At 41.9% G+C, this 19,175-nt stretch overlaps 1 protein-coding gene across 1 annotated transcript in view; it reads right to left on the reverse strand.

The window, feature by feature from the left end:
* Positions 1-9,283: 9,283 nt before the first annotated feature.
* Positions 9,284-19,175, reverse strand: part of LOC121286224 (ABC transporter B family member 1-like) — a 196,929-nt gene continuing 187,037 nt past the window's right edge. The window contains exon 20 of the mRNA XM_041203246.1: positions 9,284-10,062. Within this exon, the coding sequence (XP_041059180.1) occupies positions 9,829-10,062 (234 nt within the window). The 3' untranslated portion in view covers positions 9,284-9,828. The remainder of the gene's footprint in view (positions 10,063-19,175) is intronic.

The raw sequence follows: 19,175 nt of genomic DNA on the forward strand, positions 1-19,175 counted from the left end.
ATGTGTATCATCAGGTCTAGATGTAGAACATTAGTAATCTACCAGTAAAAATTGCTGGATATGCAAACTTGTCCGCAGGTCTGTAGAAATAGAAATAGAGTCTTATTGGTGATATTTCATTAGTTTTAGACTCAATGCCTTCCTGATTCAGACATTCCGCATCTTACTCTTTAATTTGATAAATCTTTGTTCAAATATAATGAATAAATAAGATTGTAAAAAGATTGTATCACAAATGTTGGTAGTTGTTCAAAGAATAGGAGAATAGTGCTGGAAAAATGGTTCATCTACATGCATTCAACAAAACCATTGAAAACTGCAAGGGCTGAATTTTCTGTTAGGTGTGCAGGCAGAGCTGAAGCTATCGTGGGCGGCCGTGGACCCGATTGGTGTCCGCGATTGGGGCTGCGCCATCATTTAGCACGGGCGGCGCATTTCACACTCCCTTGAAGAGCAGGACTTTTAAATTTGCTGAGGGTGTGTACAGACTGCTGGGCCCAATGGGGATCCAGCAGTCTGTATAAAAAAGGCTAGGCAGTCTCCTTTAGACTGGTCACCTTGGCCAGCTGCAGGTCGTACTGCAGGGGGGTTTGCACACCAGGCTGTCAGAGGGAAGACCAGAGGAGGAGGGCAGGCTGTAGGGTGTGGGCCAGAAGCAGGGCAGGCTGCAGGGTAGTTCAGTGGGGGGGCCAGTGTGCCCCTTGCTTCTCTAATGACTGCCTTGCTGCCCTTCTTGAGGAGGTGGCAGTAAGGTGAGAGGTCCTGTTTCCCCAGGATGGGAGAAGGAGGGCACCACATGTGACAAAGCGAGCCTGGGAGGAGGTGGCGGAGATGGTCAGTTCCCAGGATGTGGTGCACCAAACAGCCTTAGTGGTTAATGAGAAGATGGGTTCTCCCCCATGTGCTGGTGTTTGTTGCACTTGAGTAGTCTGGGGGCAACCTGCAGGAGAGGCAGCTAGACACATACTCATAACTCCAACACGTCTTATTCACGGTGATGAGATGGTGGAAGGGGAGCCTCAAGGTGTCGTGGCCAAGAGCCATCTGGTGCCCTTCGTGCCACACCTAGTTGCGCTTCCTTGTCATGGGAGCTAAGACTTGTGTGTTATTGAAAGTGAAGGATGCAGAATGTGTCCAAGGTGGCTGTTGGGGGAGGGGCTTGGGAGCAGCCGTACTATCTTTTGGTGACTGATCACCAGTAGCGTGGACAGGAGGCACTGGAGGCCTCAGATGGACCACTATGGTTGGAGTATGGCATGCGCGTGCAGAGTATGAGTGATCAGCCCCAATAAATGGTGTTCTCTGTTCTGCAGGAGAAAAATGAGCACAATATATACGAGCGTTTGCACACTGGTGGTGGGCAGGCCCAGCTTGTCATCCTGAGCCATTTCAAAGAGCAGGCTCTGGAGTTGAAAACCCGCCATGCACCCAGGTTGACAGGTGTCGGTGAGGCTGGGGTGGCCAGGTATTTGAGGCCCACAGTCCCATCCACTCTGTCTTCCCACCATCCAAAGCATTGATGATTGCTGCAATCGTTAATGCAGCAACACTGCTGATTCACAGACTGATAAGAGTCAGATGTGTGAGTCATACACAAAGGTCCCTCAGCCCTTTGAGGATGCGCATCTCTAGCACCTTCCAAAGTCGCCTTATCCCATTTCTGACCACTATCTCCATGGCCTTACATGCCATGGCATCGCTGCTGCACATCCAAATACTTATTGCATCTTCGGAGGGTTTGTGCCTCTACCACCCTTTCAGCCAGTACATCCCACATTACTCTGTCCAAAAGGTCCTCATCACCTCACCTGTCAACCTCATCCTCTCACCTTAAATAAATGCCACCAGGTTAGTCATCCCTCCACCAAGGGAAAACGTTGCTTTCTGTCCACCTGGTCTATGCCCCTTATAACGGTATGAAGCTCAATAATGTGACCTGTCAATCTCCCGTGTTCCACAGCAAATGTCACCAGTGTATGCAATGTTTCCTCATAGCTCCAACTCTCCAAGCCAGCATGCATCCTGGTCAGGAACCTCTAAACTCTCTCCATTTCAATCCCATCCATCCCATGAAGCGCTGATCACAACTGAATGCAGAAGTGTAGATGTGGCCTAGGCAGCGTTTTCTGCACTTGCAACATGACCTCCCTTTTCCTACATTCTATTCCTCGGCTAATAAAGGCAAGTCTGGCTTTTACCTTGTTAAACGTCTTATGCTCCTGTTCCGCTACCTTAACGGACCTGTCCACGTGCCCAGCAAGGTTCCTGTAATCGTCCTGACTTTCCACGATCCTACCATTTCTCCTGCATTCCTGTACCTTGTTTGTCTTGCCCAAGTGCTTAACAGCACACTTATCCACATAACATTCCATGTGGCATTCCTTAGGCCATCTGACCAGCCTGTCTGTATCCGCCTGTAATGTTTGAGCCTCCTCCTGACTATCTAACACCCCACCAATGTTCGTCTCCTTAGATTCTTGAAGGTTGAGCGCATTATGAGCCTGGGGGTGGGGGGGGTGGGGGGGGGAGGGGGGCGATTAATTGTGTTACTGACTGAACACTAACTGATCCACTGTCCTTGCTGTTAATTTCAGCATCACCAGAGCATAGCCGCAATGAGGACGCCCAGATGCCCCCTTCCACACCTGAGGGGCATCAGTTGTCACGAGCGTCACACCATTTCAGCGAGGCAGGTACCAGCGCAACGACTACATCGGTGGGAATTGTAACATTGGCTAGTGTCCCAGGGCACAATGGAGAGGGCACTTCACAATTGCTGGAGGAGATGGCACAGATAGAGTGCGCCGATGGCGCCAGCAGCCGGAGGACTGCAGGGGACCAGGCACATGTTGAGTCGGGCCATGATGATGTGCCTCTGGAGTTGTCCGCCACGCAGCAGCTGCAGGACAAGTGGTCGGGTGTGCAGGAGCATCTGGGAGTCTTGCATGAGAGTGTGCTTCACTTGATCTCAGTGGTGGAGGAATCAAGGCGGAGCGTCAGAGATGGCATGAACCTCATGTCAGAGCATCAGGCTTCCTCCATGGAGAGGGGCTTCCAACAGAATAATCAGCTTCTGCTGGGGTTACACTTGGACCTGCAAGCCCTCACAGTGCTCCTGGCCACAGGTGATCATTGGCAATGTGGGAGATGTTCTGGGCACCAACTGTCCCAGCTCGGTGCCCATCCATCTGCGGTGAGCAGAGAGGTCCAAAGCAACCTCACGTCGCGCAGCAGTTGCCTGTCGTCGCTGCGGGCTCTTCTCAGGGCACTCCGGATGAGGGCACCATCTCCTTCGCCCCTCTGCTGCGACCACTGGGGAGATGCCAGCTGTAGAAATGGCCATTCCCTGCCAGGCGGGGCCAGCACAATCTCCACGGGCCAGAGGGCGTCTGCCAAGGTCATCGAGGCCAACAGGACAGCAGAGTCAGCAGGCTGTCTCACAAGCCACTCCGAACGATGGGGCGACACCAAGACGTAGCACCTGCAAATGTAAGCATAAGGCACCTTAGGCACATCACGGGTTTGTCACTGGTGATTTTCTGTTGGCCCTAGATTAGGAAATTTATATTTTTTAACGTTGGAACAATGTTTTGATTTTTTGTTGCTTTTATGATGGATGGAAATAAAATCCACATATTTTACCATGGCTGAGGGTGGCTCCTTTGTGCTGCATTTGTACGTTTCACACACATATTATGAGTGTTTGAGTGGACATTGATGTTTATGTCCAAAGCCCTTAGTTGCAGCTGATGAAATGGAAGATGCAGCACTTAAGTGCCACTTATGGATGCAGCAGGCAATGCTGGTCCCGCAGGTCCATTTGTGTGGAGCCAGCTTAAGGTTCGTTGGATTAAAGTGTCCCGGATGTCCCTGCCTCCTTGGTGTAGTTGCTGGTCAGTGTGCTGCCCCTCATCATTGCCCTGTGCTTCCTCATCCTCATAATCACTGGCGTCATCGTGTGCAGACGCATCCACTGTGTCAAGATTTTCATTGTCAACTGCGACACCCCTTCCCAGCGCAAGATTGTGAAGAGCGCAGCATGCAACCACTATCACAGAGACATGATTTGGGGGGTACTGGAGTGCGCCCCCTGAGCGGTCAAGGCAATGGAAGCGCATCTTGAGAAGCCCGATGGCTCTCTCCACCACAGCCCTTATGGAGCTGAGGCTCCTATTGTAGCGCTGCTCAGTTTCTGTTCTTGGATGGTGGAGAGGCGTCATGAGCCACCTTCTGACGTGATAGCCCTCGTCACCCAGCAGCCATCTATCCAGCCGAGTCAGAGCACTCAAGAGCCCCAGCACCTGGGAGTGTCTCAGGATGTAGGAGTCGTGGGAGCTGCCTGGGAACCTTGCACAGACTTGGAGAATCTGCATCCTGTGATCACACACTATCTGCACATTCATGGAGTGGAAGCCCTTCCTGCTGACAAAGGCACCAGGCTCACCTGCTGGCACCTTGATAGCCACATGTGTACAGTCTATTGCACCCTGGATGCAGGGGAAGCCAGCAATGGCTGCAAAGCCTTTGGCTCATTGTGTCTGACTTGCCTAGTCGCAGCGGAAGTGGATGAAGGTGAATGCACACCTGAACAGAGCATCTGTAACCTGCTTGACACAAGTGTGGACAGCTGATTGGGATACACTGCAAAGATCATCCACCGCCAGAGGCATAGAAGAAGTGGAAGGCAACTGTGAGCTTCAGAGCCACTGGCATGGGGTGTCCTCCCACACAATTAGGAGAGATCTCAGGGCCAATCATCTGGCAGATATAATTCACTGTCCCCCTTGACAGTTGGAGCCACCTTTGGCACTGCACCTCAGTCATATTGAGGTAGCTGCTTCGCCGCCTGTATACCCTGGCAGCAGGATAGTGGCGTCTTCCACTTTGGACAACTTCTTGGCCTTGCGCCCCTTGTGCCTGCGCCTGTCCTCCCAAAGGTGGCTCCCCTGGAGGCTGATTGTCCACACCTGGCCTCCTCCTTATTTTAGCCCACCCTTCCTCCTCAGGAGGAGCTACCTTTAGTGGAGATGTCAGAACCCAGACCCAGGCTAAATGGAGGCCTCCGGAAAGCTGCAGACCCGATAAAGATTCCTGACTGCAGAGTGCTAAGCTGAAGCTTCAAAGTACAGAGAAAGCTGCTGGAATTCTTTCTGAACTGCTACAGGTCACACAGGCTAGTTTAAAAAACTTTCTGCAATTAATACTTCACATAAAACATTGATAACCCCACTGAGCCCACATATCCCACCCGTGGATGAGTTTTGTTACAAAGTCACTTACTCGCCTGCCCGTTGTGCCCGTGCGCTGAGCCAAAGAGCGCAGGGGTGCCTCAAAATCGGCGTCGATTGCCAAGTTAAGGGCCTTAACAAGCCCTTTAATTAACAGCGGGTGCACGTCGCACTTCATCGCGCGCCCGCCCAGCTAAATATCACCTTGGCGCACGGTGATGTCAGCGCACGCCATGTTAAGCGCTGATGTGCGCCCCCCCCCCCTCCCCCGCACATCTCCCTGAAAATTCTGCCCCAAGTGTCAGGAGGTTGAATCAATGTAGCCATAGTTGTATTGCAAGTAAAACCAATTTGCACACAGCAAGGCTCTACAGTAGGAGTGAAATAAATGCTCAGATAAATCTGTTTTTAAATGCTGACCAGAACATTAGAGGCACATACCAGGTCTCCCAATAGCACCACAGGATCTTGCTGAGAAAGCTGGTAGGGCTTTGGTTTAAGAGTTCATCTGAAAGACAGAACCTTCAATAATGTCGCACTCAAACAGAAGCCTAGATTAAGCACTCAACTGTCTCACAACGACTTGAACCCACAGCCTTCTGATCTAAATGCATTGTACTACCACCGATCCAAGCCTGACACTTACCTTGGATATAGCATAACTAATATTGCTTTTGCCCTTTAAACTAATAAAACATCTTTATCAAGTTCTTTTGTTCTGATTACACAGCAATCAGCACAGAAATATTGGTTAATTGATCAAGGTATCAGGAATGGTAAAATCGATTGTCAATTCATCTGTACACCAAGGCACTTTCTACATCAAATACATTGTACAGTTGATTGAAGTCAATTATTTTAGGGATTTTGGTATATGGATATTACAAATTCAAACAATGACAGGAGGCTAAGTTTAAAGCAGCAGATAACAAATTTGGGAATCAGGAAGCTCCTCTTCATACATGAAGATCAAGTCAATCAATAGTGTTCCAAATAAGAAAATAGAGGCAAAACACATGGGATGATTTAATACGGTCCTCACCGCATATGGCAAGCATGTTGTTGTCAATGCAGCATGGCACAAGAAAAAATATAGCTTTGCTGAAAGCATGGAGAGAACCTTCATTCTTGTCTCTCCATCTCTAAACCACGAGTACCATTTAATGGTTTAAGTAACGTCTTTGTAATTGACATTTAGGGAAATGGTTAGTGCTAAATGACAGATGTAAGCAGAGGGTCTGGGTTAAGCAGGGAGTGTGGTTGGAAGGTGATGGCAGAAACTGTAGAGTGTTTGTATGTGGATACGCCAAAATAGCATGAAAGACTTTACTCATCCACAGCTATCTAATGATTTATTGCACATAATCCCCAAAGTAGTTAGCATACTTGAAAGTGATGTTTATTTTGTAATCAGTTAATACTTTAAGTGCACAAACATTAATGATTGTACAGTTACAGTAGCTTACACCTGAAAAAATAATGTTGAAAAATACAAATCTCAGTAATTAGAAAGATTGCACAAATTAAATATTTTATGTTTCGGAATATAGTTATACTGAAGAATTGATGATCAGGGATGATGTACTGTATCCAATCTAAAGGTTGATTTTGATTTGTTAGTACATATGAAACCCCCTGTGTAAAGCCCAAAATTAAAGAAGGTACTTTTACAGCTTTGTAATTATCTAGCCATCTATGCTGTAGAATTCGTGCACAAGGTATTTTGTTTCCTTGTTTGTGAAAAATTATCAGCAGTTCACCAAAGTTACCACACAATTGAGCCACTAATAATGACTAATAGGTGTACCACTTTGTGTAATGAACACTGCAGGTATAAATAAAATGAAAATCTGAATATACTGACAGAAAATCAATGTTCACAGGGATACAACTCAGAAATTACATGTTATTAACATATTACAGGATTTATATATCAAGAGTAAATTGGTTAGAGCTTGAAATAAGAACTCACTCTTGCCTGTGAAGTAAATCCAATGGTATACTATTGCTCAATGCCAAGATTTTTGTGCAGAAAACATTACTGTGATCTGCACGAGTGGATTGGCTTGCAAGCAAAATGTATATTTTCCTAACTGGGTAAGAAACACCTTCTTTTCTCTTACCCCATAGGCTCAGATAAATAACTTCAAGCAGATATTTTCTTAAGCAAGGGCTAAGAATTTAGGATGGTAAGGGACATCCCACATGTGCTGAATATTACATACATCTAGTTCCTACTGTCTGACATGGGGAGAAAAGAGAAAAGAATGAATGAGGAACCCGCCGAGAGACAGCTAACATTTTGATTCTGCCAGATGCATCCTTTCAGATTAACTGTATATTCCTAAAATACAGTTGTGTTAGAGAGTAGAAATTTAGCAGAGTTAAATATTGTTATATATACACATTTTGAAATAACAGCTGTAACCCCCAGGACGATTATCTTTCTTCTAATTGCTTTCCCTTCATTTTTGGGCGAAGTGTTCAGATTTATGCAGGGAGATGATATGTGGAGCATTTAAGAACTGCAGAGCAGGACCAGGCAGGAACTGCAAATTATTTTTGTGCTTGACATATCAGATGTTACAAATATTGGGAGGAAAGGCGTGAAAACACTAAAGGATATGTTAGACAGAGGAATAAAATATCTTGCGTTTTTAATATGTATGCCCAGAATATACTCAAGATAAAACAGAAAAACAAATGCAATTCTGATGTATTTACACAATTAGTATAGAACAGCTTACTTCAAAATAGATATTATCACAGTTTCCTACAAGTCTTAGTACAAATTCAAATAATTTCCTTCAAATGTAGAAGTCAGATTATTTATAATTAACAGAAAAATAGTATTAGTTTTGTGATAAATGGCTTTCTAATTCTATTGCCTTTAAATTCAACAGTTTATCACAAATTTTTAAACAACTCTGCAGCCATTTTATATTAGTGAAAATTTGGAACATACAGTATGTGTTTCAGCACTACAGATCTACGGTTACTTGTTTATCAATTTCAAGTACTAAAATTTAAAACTAGCACCATACGACACAGAATTAACAAGTACAATTTTGCATTTTGATAAATAAAGTGCATATCATGTAAGTGCACACAATAGTCACCATTTAAAAATTTTTCTTGATTTAAATATAAATTAAGACAATGTCAGATACCTGTCTTGATGTGAGATTTGTTCCTATTTGTGTAACTCTTGCTGGGAACACTATGGAAACAGGCAATTTTTGCTATATAATCAGCAGGAGGAAAATTCAACACAGGAGTGCAACTTGGTTAAGATAATTCAGTGCTGACAGATTACATAAATAAATATGAAAGTTCATTTTGATGTCATGTAGTCATTGCAAATTATTTTTTTCCAATGTCTACTGCTGACATAAAATGGGTAATTTAATTAAATAAAAAACAGCTGCTGTTTTTATATATTTCTCTAAATAGTTAACACCCAATTTTTTAATTAGTACAAACAGCTTTTCATTGGGAAGACTAACAGTAACACAAAACACAGCTAAACTATAATGAAAATGAGAGGTAGCTCAGTGAACCGCGTAGCTGAGCTGTACAGATCATGTCAGTTGTGGATTGGTTCCTATTTAATTATTGACTTAGCTGATCTTTGCTGTGATAGTGGTGGGAGTGCTCCAATTAACTTCAGTTTTGGGACAATTGTTTTTTTGGGAGGGGGGTGTCTTCTGCTCTTGATCACTATCCAGTGATCTGTACTGAATTATGGACAGCATCAGTTCGCCTATGATTGAGTAGGCTACTGACACTCATCATAAAGAGTCATGTACCTGGTGGTTAGAATCTGTATATTGGTACCGCAGTAGGATTCATTGGAGGAGGAGGAGGGAGAAAATTGGCAAGAAAAAAGACAAGAACAAAAACTGAATGTTTTCAAGGTCTCTTAATGACCATTATCCCAATTCTTAATCTTTTTCAGAAGGTAGTTTCCCATCAAAGAACAAAAAGCAATTTGTAGATACTGCTTGCAAGTTCAATGTACCCAATAGTGAACATCATCATAGCAGCACAGCTACTTACAGCACTTTTCTTTTACTCTGTTTCTATCAAAATTACATCAAGATAATGATAACAAATGTAGCAATTATGGCTTAAGTCAATTCTCATGCATAACAGCCCTAAATTATCACTACAAGCATATTAATAGAAAACAAAAAAGGAAGCAATTTACATTCAGCCATTCGATGTGAATTAGAATTCCACATAGGAATAATCAAGGTTTCTTATTCTATTCTGGTACACATTGCATGAGGTGGCTGACACAACAGCCTTAAATATGAGACAGAAATATTTTTCACTGGAGCATGACATTAATGTGAATGTTGTTTAAAATAGAATTAGCTCAAATATCTAGCAGTTATGAGATTTTGCAACAAGTTCCCATATTTTAGTTTCAAGATGGAAATAAATAACTTAATGCATGTAATTTTACATTCAAATGAACTACACATGTTCAAAGGCAAGTATACAATTACAAACAGTGCTTGTTTTCATTTTCTATTTATTCCCCAACACAACATATTTTAAAGCTTCCCAGCATACCCATTATAGTTCACCCATTTCATTGCTCCCCCATATCAATACCCGTGTTGCTCCAATATTCTTTCTCGGAGTTTATGGCATCTTCCGTCTGTGTACCATTCAAAGGTACATCTCCCTGGAAATCATCACCTTCAAACTCTACTGAGCCTGCAGTCAGTTGGTGAAGAACTAATTTCTTGTAGATTCCTCCCTTCTCCAAAAGGTTCTTATGGGTACCACATTCGACTATCCTTCCTTTGTCAACAACAATCACCTTAATTAAAGACATACATGGCAAGTAAAAATTATGAGTGTAAATAGTTCAATTATTGTTTTTTTTAATGACTATTAAATGTAATACCGCTCTTGGAACATAAAAATATCTTTCCGAAGGAATGTTTGAAATGGATTTCTTTGTAAAATACAAATATCATATGAACATTGCTTCCAAGTTTCAGTTTTATATGGGATCAAATGCATATTATATATTGGTTAATCGGGTATTCTCCAGTATTGGGCACAATTGATACTAACAGTGGGAAGAATTTGTAATGTAGTTATGCCTACTGATTTAATGAAAAAAGACGTTCACTACATAAGATATTATGGCTGGCATCTAATTCTCTACTTCATGTGTCTCTAATTTATTGTGTACAGTTTTTTCCATCCATCTTCTTGCACATGGAAGAGCATGAAGGCAAGATAAATTTTAAAAAGTAGTACTTCCATATCCTCCTGCTCATGCAGAACAACATAGAAAATAAAAGTATGAGGTTGCTTTTGATATGAACATTTTCCATTGAATACTGTGATGACTTGTGCAGAGGCTTTTTGTAAATCACTTTCATCATATATTGCACTTGTCCAGCTAACTGAACATCTTTATTCATGGGATTCAATTATCAAATGAACTGAACATTATGCTATATTCAAATATTGCAGCGGTGGGGTCACTTATCAAGGCTCATTTTGTCATTCAACTGAGGCACATTTTATATTAGTTTGCAACAGGCCTTTTCTGCAGTCACTCTTGTGGTAGAAAGAAGAATGTCAGCAATCAAAATAATTAACCAAGAATTACTTTTTTAAAGTTTGGCTTAAAGAAAACCAAAAAGAGTTCATAAGAAGGGGATGATAGGGCACACTGCATATCTCAAAATATCTTGAAGAAGAAACAAAGAGAAAACACTGTGAGCAATGTACAAGAAACTGGAATGGACAAATTGGGGAAATCTAACTCTTCCAGCACTTCTTTCAAGCTCCTGTGCAGAATAAAATGAAAGGCCTGTCATCAACATAATTCTTCTCTCACCTTTTGCAGCCAGCTACTCTTTGTCACAACTCTTCTTGTATACCTATTTTATCAGTACTATTGTGCTGCTCTGACCTTTCTTCTCTTATTCTCCTAAACTGCTAATACATCACCTAGCACATTCTCTCCTTCCCTCATCCTCAATATGGATACAAAATTCAGTGTCCTACTTATCTAGCCTTCCCAGGTCCTCTAAACATTGGAACTCCCTTATTCCCCCAGTCTTTGCTTCTTCTTGTTATCCACAAGCTATCAAAACTCAAACTTGGTATCACCTAATCAATAGCTCCTGAATTACCTCAATAATGGCTCCCGACTTACCTTATCAATTGCTCCTGATTTAATTCATTATCATTCCTTCTTTTGTAAACCTTGTTGGTGTTCCGCGCTATGAGCCTCGACTCTTGAGCTGGGCTTCTCAATTTAAAAAAATCAAGGCAGGGCAAGAAGAGATTGGGTAGCACAATGAATCAAGAATTCTCATGCTTTCATTTAATGACTCTGATTGAAAGAATTAAATTTTCCCCTTTCAGTTGGCAGTATCTTAAGTGGCTGGTAACTTTCAATCCACTACCTAGTAAGTGCTATCACATGCCATAATTTGGAACATTCATTCAAAAGAACAACTGCTGTGGAAAATGGAAATGTCACATTGGTGGGCTAGGGGATGTGGTTTTGAGAGTGTAATTATGGCATGTTGTTAAGGGGTGGTGGAGCGAACTTCGACTTTCACCTGATGTGTACTAAACTATGCAGCAATCAATGAAGGAAAACAGTATTTTCTCTTCTCTCTTCCCAGAATTGCCAAGTTCATGATGGAGTCCCAGTTCCTCACTTAATTGGTTATTCATCATGCACAATAACTATTGAAAATACACACCTACTCATGCGTGCAAAGCAGTTCAGGACTTACTAAACAGCTATCAGGAGCAGCAACACTGGCTGATATTTCCCTTCTCTTTCCAGGGGCATGAATTCTAATTGTCAATTTGATCCTCTCTCCGGGTGAAAGCAACCAATTAAAGTGTTCTAATTAAAGTGCAAAGAAATGGGAGAGATTTTGTTTCCCAGAACAATAATCTCTATTTTGGAGACCCTTGAAATTAATAAAATATTAAGGAGCAAAAAGGAAACAAATTCAAATGCTCAAAGGCAACTGTCAGTGTGTCTTAGAGCCAAGAGGTTCATTGCCCTGGAAAGCAAGGTCACTTAGCTCATATAGAGAAGGATCAAGAGTTTGCTCTCAGACTAACAGAACAGGGACCCTTGGGACAATGTAAAGATCCTTCGCTTTGAGGGAAGGCTGAAATGTTCCACAAGTTTCTTGCTATTCTTGTGCATAAGTTTTGCCCAAAGATGGCATTTATTATGGAACAGGCTCACCACATCCCAAAACTAGTAATTTTCAGAATTATAAAGAAAAAAAACTAACTACCAGGACCAAGATTCACAATCCCTGCAAGTGGAGACGCAAGAGTACGGATCAATATAATGGTAAGCACTGAATGGGAATAGATGGATAAAATAGAAAAGTATTGGCAATGCTTTATAAGCTTCAATGAACATTCCAGGTATTCAGTTTAAAAACGTGCAGTACTAAGAGAAATGTTCTACTTATGCATTCAAAACTGGTGCTGCAGTATAGCTTTTGGTATGCTCGCGCAATATAAAGCTGCCAGCTTGAACCAGTAATAAGGGTGATCTTGTTTCACACTAGTTTTGCACCAATAGCAGTATAACTGTGTTTGGTGCAAAGTCAGCTTTTAAAAAATAGGTTGGGTGGCTAGCCCACAACCTTCTTTCCCAGCCCTGATCCAGTTTCCAAAAAATGCTAGGTGGATGGGCACTAAAATTGGCAGCCCACCAACCATAGTTAAACAAGTAATTAAAGGTCAATTAAGCTTGTTAGCAAGCCTATTGACCCAGAATAATACTCTGTCCATGATTTACTGTGCAAAACCTCATCCCGCCTGTGGATGATGTTTCATTAAAAATGCAAAGGCTGCCTTGGTTTATTCGCCTGCCCGTCAATCGAACAATTGAACAGGCAGCAAAAAATTCAATGTAATTAATTGATTAAGGGCCTTAATAGGCCTCTTAATTGTCAGCAGGCATTCTGCCGCACGTGCCCACTGAGCGAAATATCAGGAGAGTTCGCAATGACGTCAGGATGCTCGCCCGATGTCATTGCGCTCTATTTCATTCCCGTGTGGGTTGGGCGCGGGCCAACGAAAAATTCTGCCCCATGAAACCATTGTCGATTGTTGTAAAAACCTAAATACGGTCAGCGTGGGCAGTCAGGCAGGAGTGGACAGGCTGTTTTTAAGGCCTACATGAGAAAAGGTAGGAAGGAAAATGGGCATGTCATTCAGGGGTGTGGGTGCCCTTTCTGCATCAGGGGCATCCCCCACCAAGATGTCACTTCTCCTTCCGTGATGTATGCCCTATAAAACCTGGCACCCCATTCCCACTTCCCTGGGCTCCAAGATCCAACCCTGTCCTAAAACCCTGGGACTTACCTATCCTGGGCAGCCAAGATCCTTTTTGGGCTTTTTCCTGCAGTCCCAGTAGTGCCCACTACTGAGCACTGGCACTGTCAGAACTGATGGAGCTGCCACCCACAGTAAAATGAAGCCCCTTATTTTCATTGTTTATGTGTGGGAGAAGGAGACACTGACTGATGTCTGACAAAGCCAATGAGCAAAGGTTTGGGATATACTTTATTCAAAACAACTTGAGATTATAGATAATGTTTAGTCACATATACATTGCGAGTTATTTTTGACTGTCAACAACCTAGTGTTGCTGCTAACCTCATCCTATTTACAAGGTAGTTTTAGCATCAGTTGTGAAAGGTGACAAGAAACATGGCTGTCAGCATGCCTAGTAGATGTTTCATGATGAAACCACTCTAGCATTTGCACAGTTAAGAATACAGAAAGACTTTTGCAGCTCAATGTGGCATGAGCTATGTTTATTTACCACCTCTGCCTTTGGTACTGCTGCTGTTGAGTTACACTGCAAGTAGAAATAGAACTGCTGTTCAATGTTCAACTGGAAACCACCAGGACGTGTGATGCTTGTTGCCGCCATCCTCTGAAGCATCACTACTTTTACATTCAAAACTTGCTACCAATTTCACTACTGTTGTCTACAGCAGACCCATAAAAAAGGCCATCAGAGCATGATTAATAGTTGATTGAATTCAGATGGTCATTTTATATTCAAACACAGTATTTTAAAATGCCTTCTCTTACTGGTTCAATACTGTTAACTTCAATTCAGAATCGACAAGCCTGACTGAGAACGCCAAGGACAGCCAATTACCTCCCTCAGTTTTTTTGGCTGCTGTATCAGCCTGATTTAAAGCTGCAAAAGACCAGAAACTGAAGGCAGTGTCTCCAACAGTAGCTGAAAATTGCTATCAAATATTAATAAATTTCATCTGTACTAGAGAATTAAGAAAAGCAGGCTGAGGTCTCAATTTTACATTGATCTGCTTCTTCTGAAACTCCCAGTACAGTATGGCCCAACAATCATCCATTACTATTTAAACAGCAGATACCTGGTAGTGAGTCAGAGGTTGTGACATAATTGCAGAGATCAGATGACATTTATAACTTCCAGTAATCCTCCTAATTATGTTATTCTTATAACTCATTCCCAGGTATAATTAGATCAGAGCATTGTGAAGAATGTGTTTATATCAAGATTGCATATTATATATACACAAGTTTAAAAAAAAACATAAGTTTAATGGCAGTTGGAAGTTCTTGCTTTTATGTTGAAATGCTGTCTCATTCAATAGAAAACTATGAGGTGTCAGATAAGAACCACAAGGGCCCCATTAGTTGCCAGAATTTATAAAATGTGCCGTTAGCTTGGAGACTCATTTTAAACACAGAACGTAGGCATCTGCTTCTACTAAGCAGAGAAATTAAACTTCATAGTTCAATTACTGCCAGCAAAAACTTTAACTTTGACACCTTCCAGTTTGCTGCAGCACAGTTAAACACACACACAGTAATAGCCATTTTTCTTCCAGTTTGTGGCAGCACAGTTTATACACACACACACACACACAAACACAGTGCCATCTTCTTTCTTTTTGTGTGCATATACTTTTGTGCGCACTGGGATGCCCACCAGAATTTTCCTTCTTTGATCAGAGAAAGTTTAGGTTCTGAAAACTGATATGGTGTGGAAAGCTCAGATACTGAGCTACACTGCAACACAGTTAACAGACATTCTGTCATTGGAAACATTACTTTAGATGGACTATTCAGTATTTATTTAGTACTGCATACCTTAAGGAATTTGTGAGTTTGTAGAACTGTTTAATTTGGGCTTACAGCTTTATAATCAAGATTACTAGCTAACAATACAACTGATCTACTTGAAACAAGTCAGAATTTCATTTTTTGCATTAAATCGCTGGGAATTCTTGCAGTTAGTGCCTATTTGGTTTTTCTTAAATATATAAATAACTTGGAACACTTAAGTCAGCAGATAAAATTCAAGGTGGTATTATTGTCACTTAACTGTGCTCTTAGGGATTGAATCTATTGAGTTAGTTTTAATCCCTCTCACAACCAAATGTTCTTAAACTTGCTTAGTAGGTTGCTTCCAATTTGGATCAGTGCATATGCTTTTAAAACAGTGTTTAGTCAACAATTGGATAACTGGAACATTTTACTGGCTAGGTCTAGTTATGTTAGAAAGGAATTGTTTATTGGCACCAAAACAATCTTAAGTTAAAATTGTATGGAATGAAGAATTTGATTAGAGACATTACTCATTAAGTTTGATGCTTTTTAAATTGCATTGTTGTAACAGTTTGATATTGAAGTAGACTGTTTTAGATACTTAATCTGGCATGCTCATGGCTCTAATATAACTAAGATGTGGAAAAAACAAAGAATAAAGGAAATTACATTATTGATGAAATATCCAAATTGCTCAATTATTGAGATCCTGCAAAGAAAGAATGAATAAAAAATTTGCATTCATATAGCGCCTTTCACTACCTCAAGGCATCCTCGAGCTCTTCACAGCCTGAAGGCCTTTTGAAGTGTAGTTACTGTTTCAATGCACTGAAAAGTGGTAGCCAATTTATGTGCAGCAACATCCAGTATTTGCTGCCCTAGGCAAACCTTCAGCCTGGCACAAACCCCCTCCCCCACCACAATTAACTTCCGAAAATAAAAATGGTCCCACTCTTAAACAACTGCTAAAAATTGTCAAATTCATGGATAGTTGTTATCCGAGGCATGCCCTCAGCCCTCGCTCCAGTCTTAACCTTCCACGCGTTCCATTGCTCAGACTGCTTCTCAGCTTCTACAGCATCATGTACCCTTTTCCTTAGAGCTGCTTAGATTTGTGCACTCCACTCCCGCACTTCTTGCGAGACCTCAGCCCGCACCATGACATTATCACCCAGGAGCATGCCTAGTTCCTGAATGATTAACTTGAACTTGAAAACATGGAACTCATCAGTAACCAGCAATTTAAACTGGTGGCACCATTCCCAGTGCATGATGCCAAATGAAACTAACAGTCCTATGCATGTAAAAATTCTGCAGTAGCATACCCAAATTGGTCCCATTCTTACACAACTGTCCGCTAAAAATTGTCAAACAGCTCACAGCGGGTAGTTAAGCTATCACAGCCTGCCATCAGACCTCTCTCCGATGATCTCAGACTCCTAAATCCCATCCTACTCCTTTCTTCTGCAGCACCATGTTCCCTTGGTGCCACTTAGATTCATGCGCTCCACTCCCACACCTCTCACGAGACCTCAACACCCACATCACGGAAATCAGCATCCATGAGCCTGCCTTTCTGAATGGATGAACTTGAACATGTGGAACTCTTAGGTAACAGGCATTTCAACCAGCTGTACCACTTGTTTCCTGCCCCATGCACCATGCCTGGATAGAAATCTGTATTCTGCTTTAGAGGGACTGGGACTGAACAGTTCAATTTAGTGCCCCGCCCCCAGGGTCCAGGCGTTCGAGTCATTAAAATTATGAGAAAATTAATTCAAAGTTTCAGAATTCATTTCAGACACAGCTACTTCAGTTTTTTTTGCTGCAGTGCCGGTACCAGTATGCCACAGCTGCCACACCACCCCCCCCACCCCCAAATCTTGTCATTCTAAGTGACTGCCTAGTTCACCTAGTGGCTGCACCAGCCCTGGCAACATCCCACCAAAAGCAATGAGATTAATGATCAAATAACCTGCATTTGGTGATATTTTTTGAGGAAAAAGTGTTGACCAGGATATCACCCGAACTCTATTTTCCCCTCTTCTAATATTGCCATGGGATCTTTTCTGTCTACCTTGAAGATCAGAAGGCCCCTGGCTTAAAAGGTCTCATCCAAAAGACAGATGTCGTGCTTTATAGATATTCAGAGGGCAGTTTGGAGCATTTTCGTTTTTTAAAGCAATCTAGTGGCTAAGAGGGAACATGTATTCAGTTTGGTCCAAATCTGCTAAAGCATTTATGCTAAAACCTTTGTGTAATCCTTACTTATTCTGGAATTTGGGGAAAAAATGTAATATTGCCAACATGAATCTAAATCCTCACCAGCAACTTTTAATAAAAAGGTCACACTATGCTTATCAGTGTGAGTAGCTTGACATAGTTTCTGTAGAGCTTTCCTTTGAGGAAGTTTAATTAGGAATTCTATGGCCCAGCTCTCAAAGTACTGAGGAACAGGAAATAGTACAATAGTAATCATTTCCAGCAACTCAGGCAGTGTTTTCAGTATGTTTGGCAGTGCTCAATTTGACTTGGGTTATTTTAGCTGAAAAAAAGATAAACACAATAGTAGCTTTGATTCCCACTAGATTATAAATAAAGTTAAACTGGCACAGAACATTTACTTCACATTTTCATTTGATCTTCCTATGCATAAGCTGGATCATTTGGATTTAAATTTCATAGGAGAACTGAGGTTCAGCAATTAAGTATTCAGACTTTTGATGCTGGATTTAAAATGAGTAATTTAACATCGTTTAACTTTTCCAGGCTTAAAATGCAGACATGCTTTCAAACAACAAGAATTTCTGAAGATCTATAATGTTGAACTTTGTATGATGGTTCAAGAATCACTGTATTGTTGGAACTCTAGTAGATTCAGATGTTTTGGTTAAAATCGCAGAGCTACAATTCGGTTCTTAAACAGTCACAAAATTTGAATTAAATAATGCAATTAACTGTTTTTCAATTTCCATGTTCCGATAAATTTTGGATTTCAAATTTAACTCTAGCCCCCAGTAAAATATTGGAAACTCATTAACATGATTTTCATAACCTTCAAGCAGCATCATTTATCTGTGATTTAAGCAGTTTTGCAGTACTGCTAATAGGTTGGATTTAAGTCTTCTTATCCCCAAATATAGTCTGCATTTCCTCAGAGATGACAAATCTTTCACTTTTTACCCAAGAACTTCTTTAATTGACATCATAGGCTGAATTTTCCCATTCAAGTCATGAGCCTGACATTGGGCTAATTTCCAGGTCAGAGCCTGAACATGCATATGGTGGGATAGTGGACGCAATCTTCCTGGAGGAAGCCAATTAAGAATCCACCTCTGGGAGTACCATCTAATTAGGGACATTGGGTGGCCTGAGGACGCAGGAGAGCCAGAAGAATGCCTGAAAGTGAAGGTTGGCTAGCGGACCCACTGTGAATGCTGTGCTGCTCCTGAGATGAATGGAGAAGGTGAGGGTAGCACACGATGGAGGCGCCATACTGCTGAGGGTACAAGCAGCCAATTCCTCACTCCCAACACTATCCAGTGGATTTGTCTGCAGGTAATAAGCAAACAATTGCAATCATTTGCTTGCAGATGTCCTGAGGATTTCCAATTTTGTCCTTTAAAAAGTGACCACTGCATATGAATCTCATGGCACTCCAACCTCCCACTCTGCTCTTGCCTTCTATGAGTAGACAATCTGCAGATATATCAGCGAAAGCTCCATGCTCTGTTGGCAAAATTCCATAGCCATCCAAAAATGCCCACTAACTGCCTTCATAATTTCCCCAAATTGGCTTCGGTAAAAGTG

Source organism: Carcharodon carcharias, chromosome 13 (genome assembly GCF_017639515.1).
Source record: "Carcharodon carcharias isolate sCarCar2 chromosome 13, sCarCar2.pri, whole genome shotgun sequence".
Classification (NCBI taxonomy): domain Eukaryota; kingdom Metazoa; phylum Chordata; class Chondrichthyes; order Lamniformes; family Lamnidae; genus Carcharodon; species Carcharodon carcharias.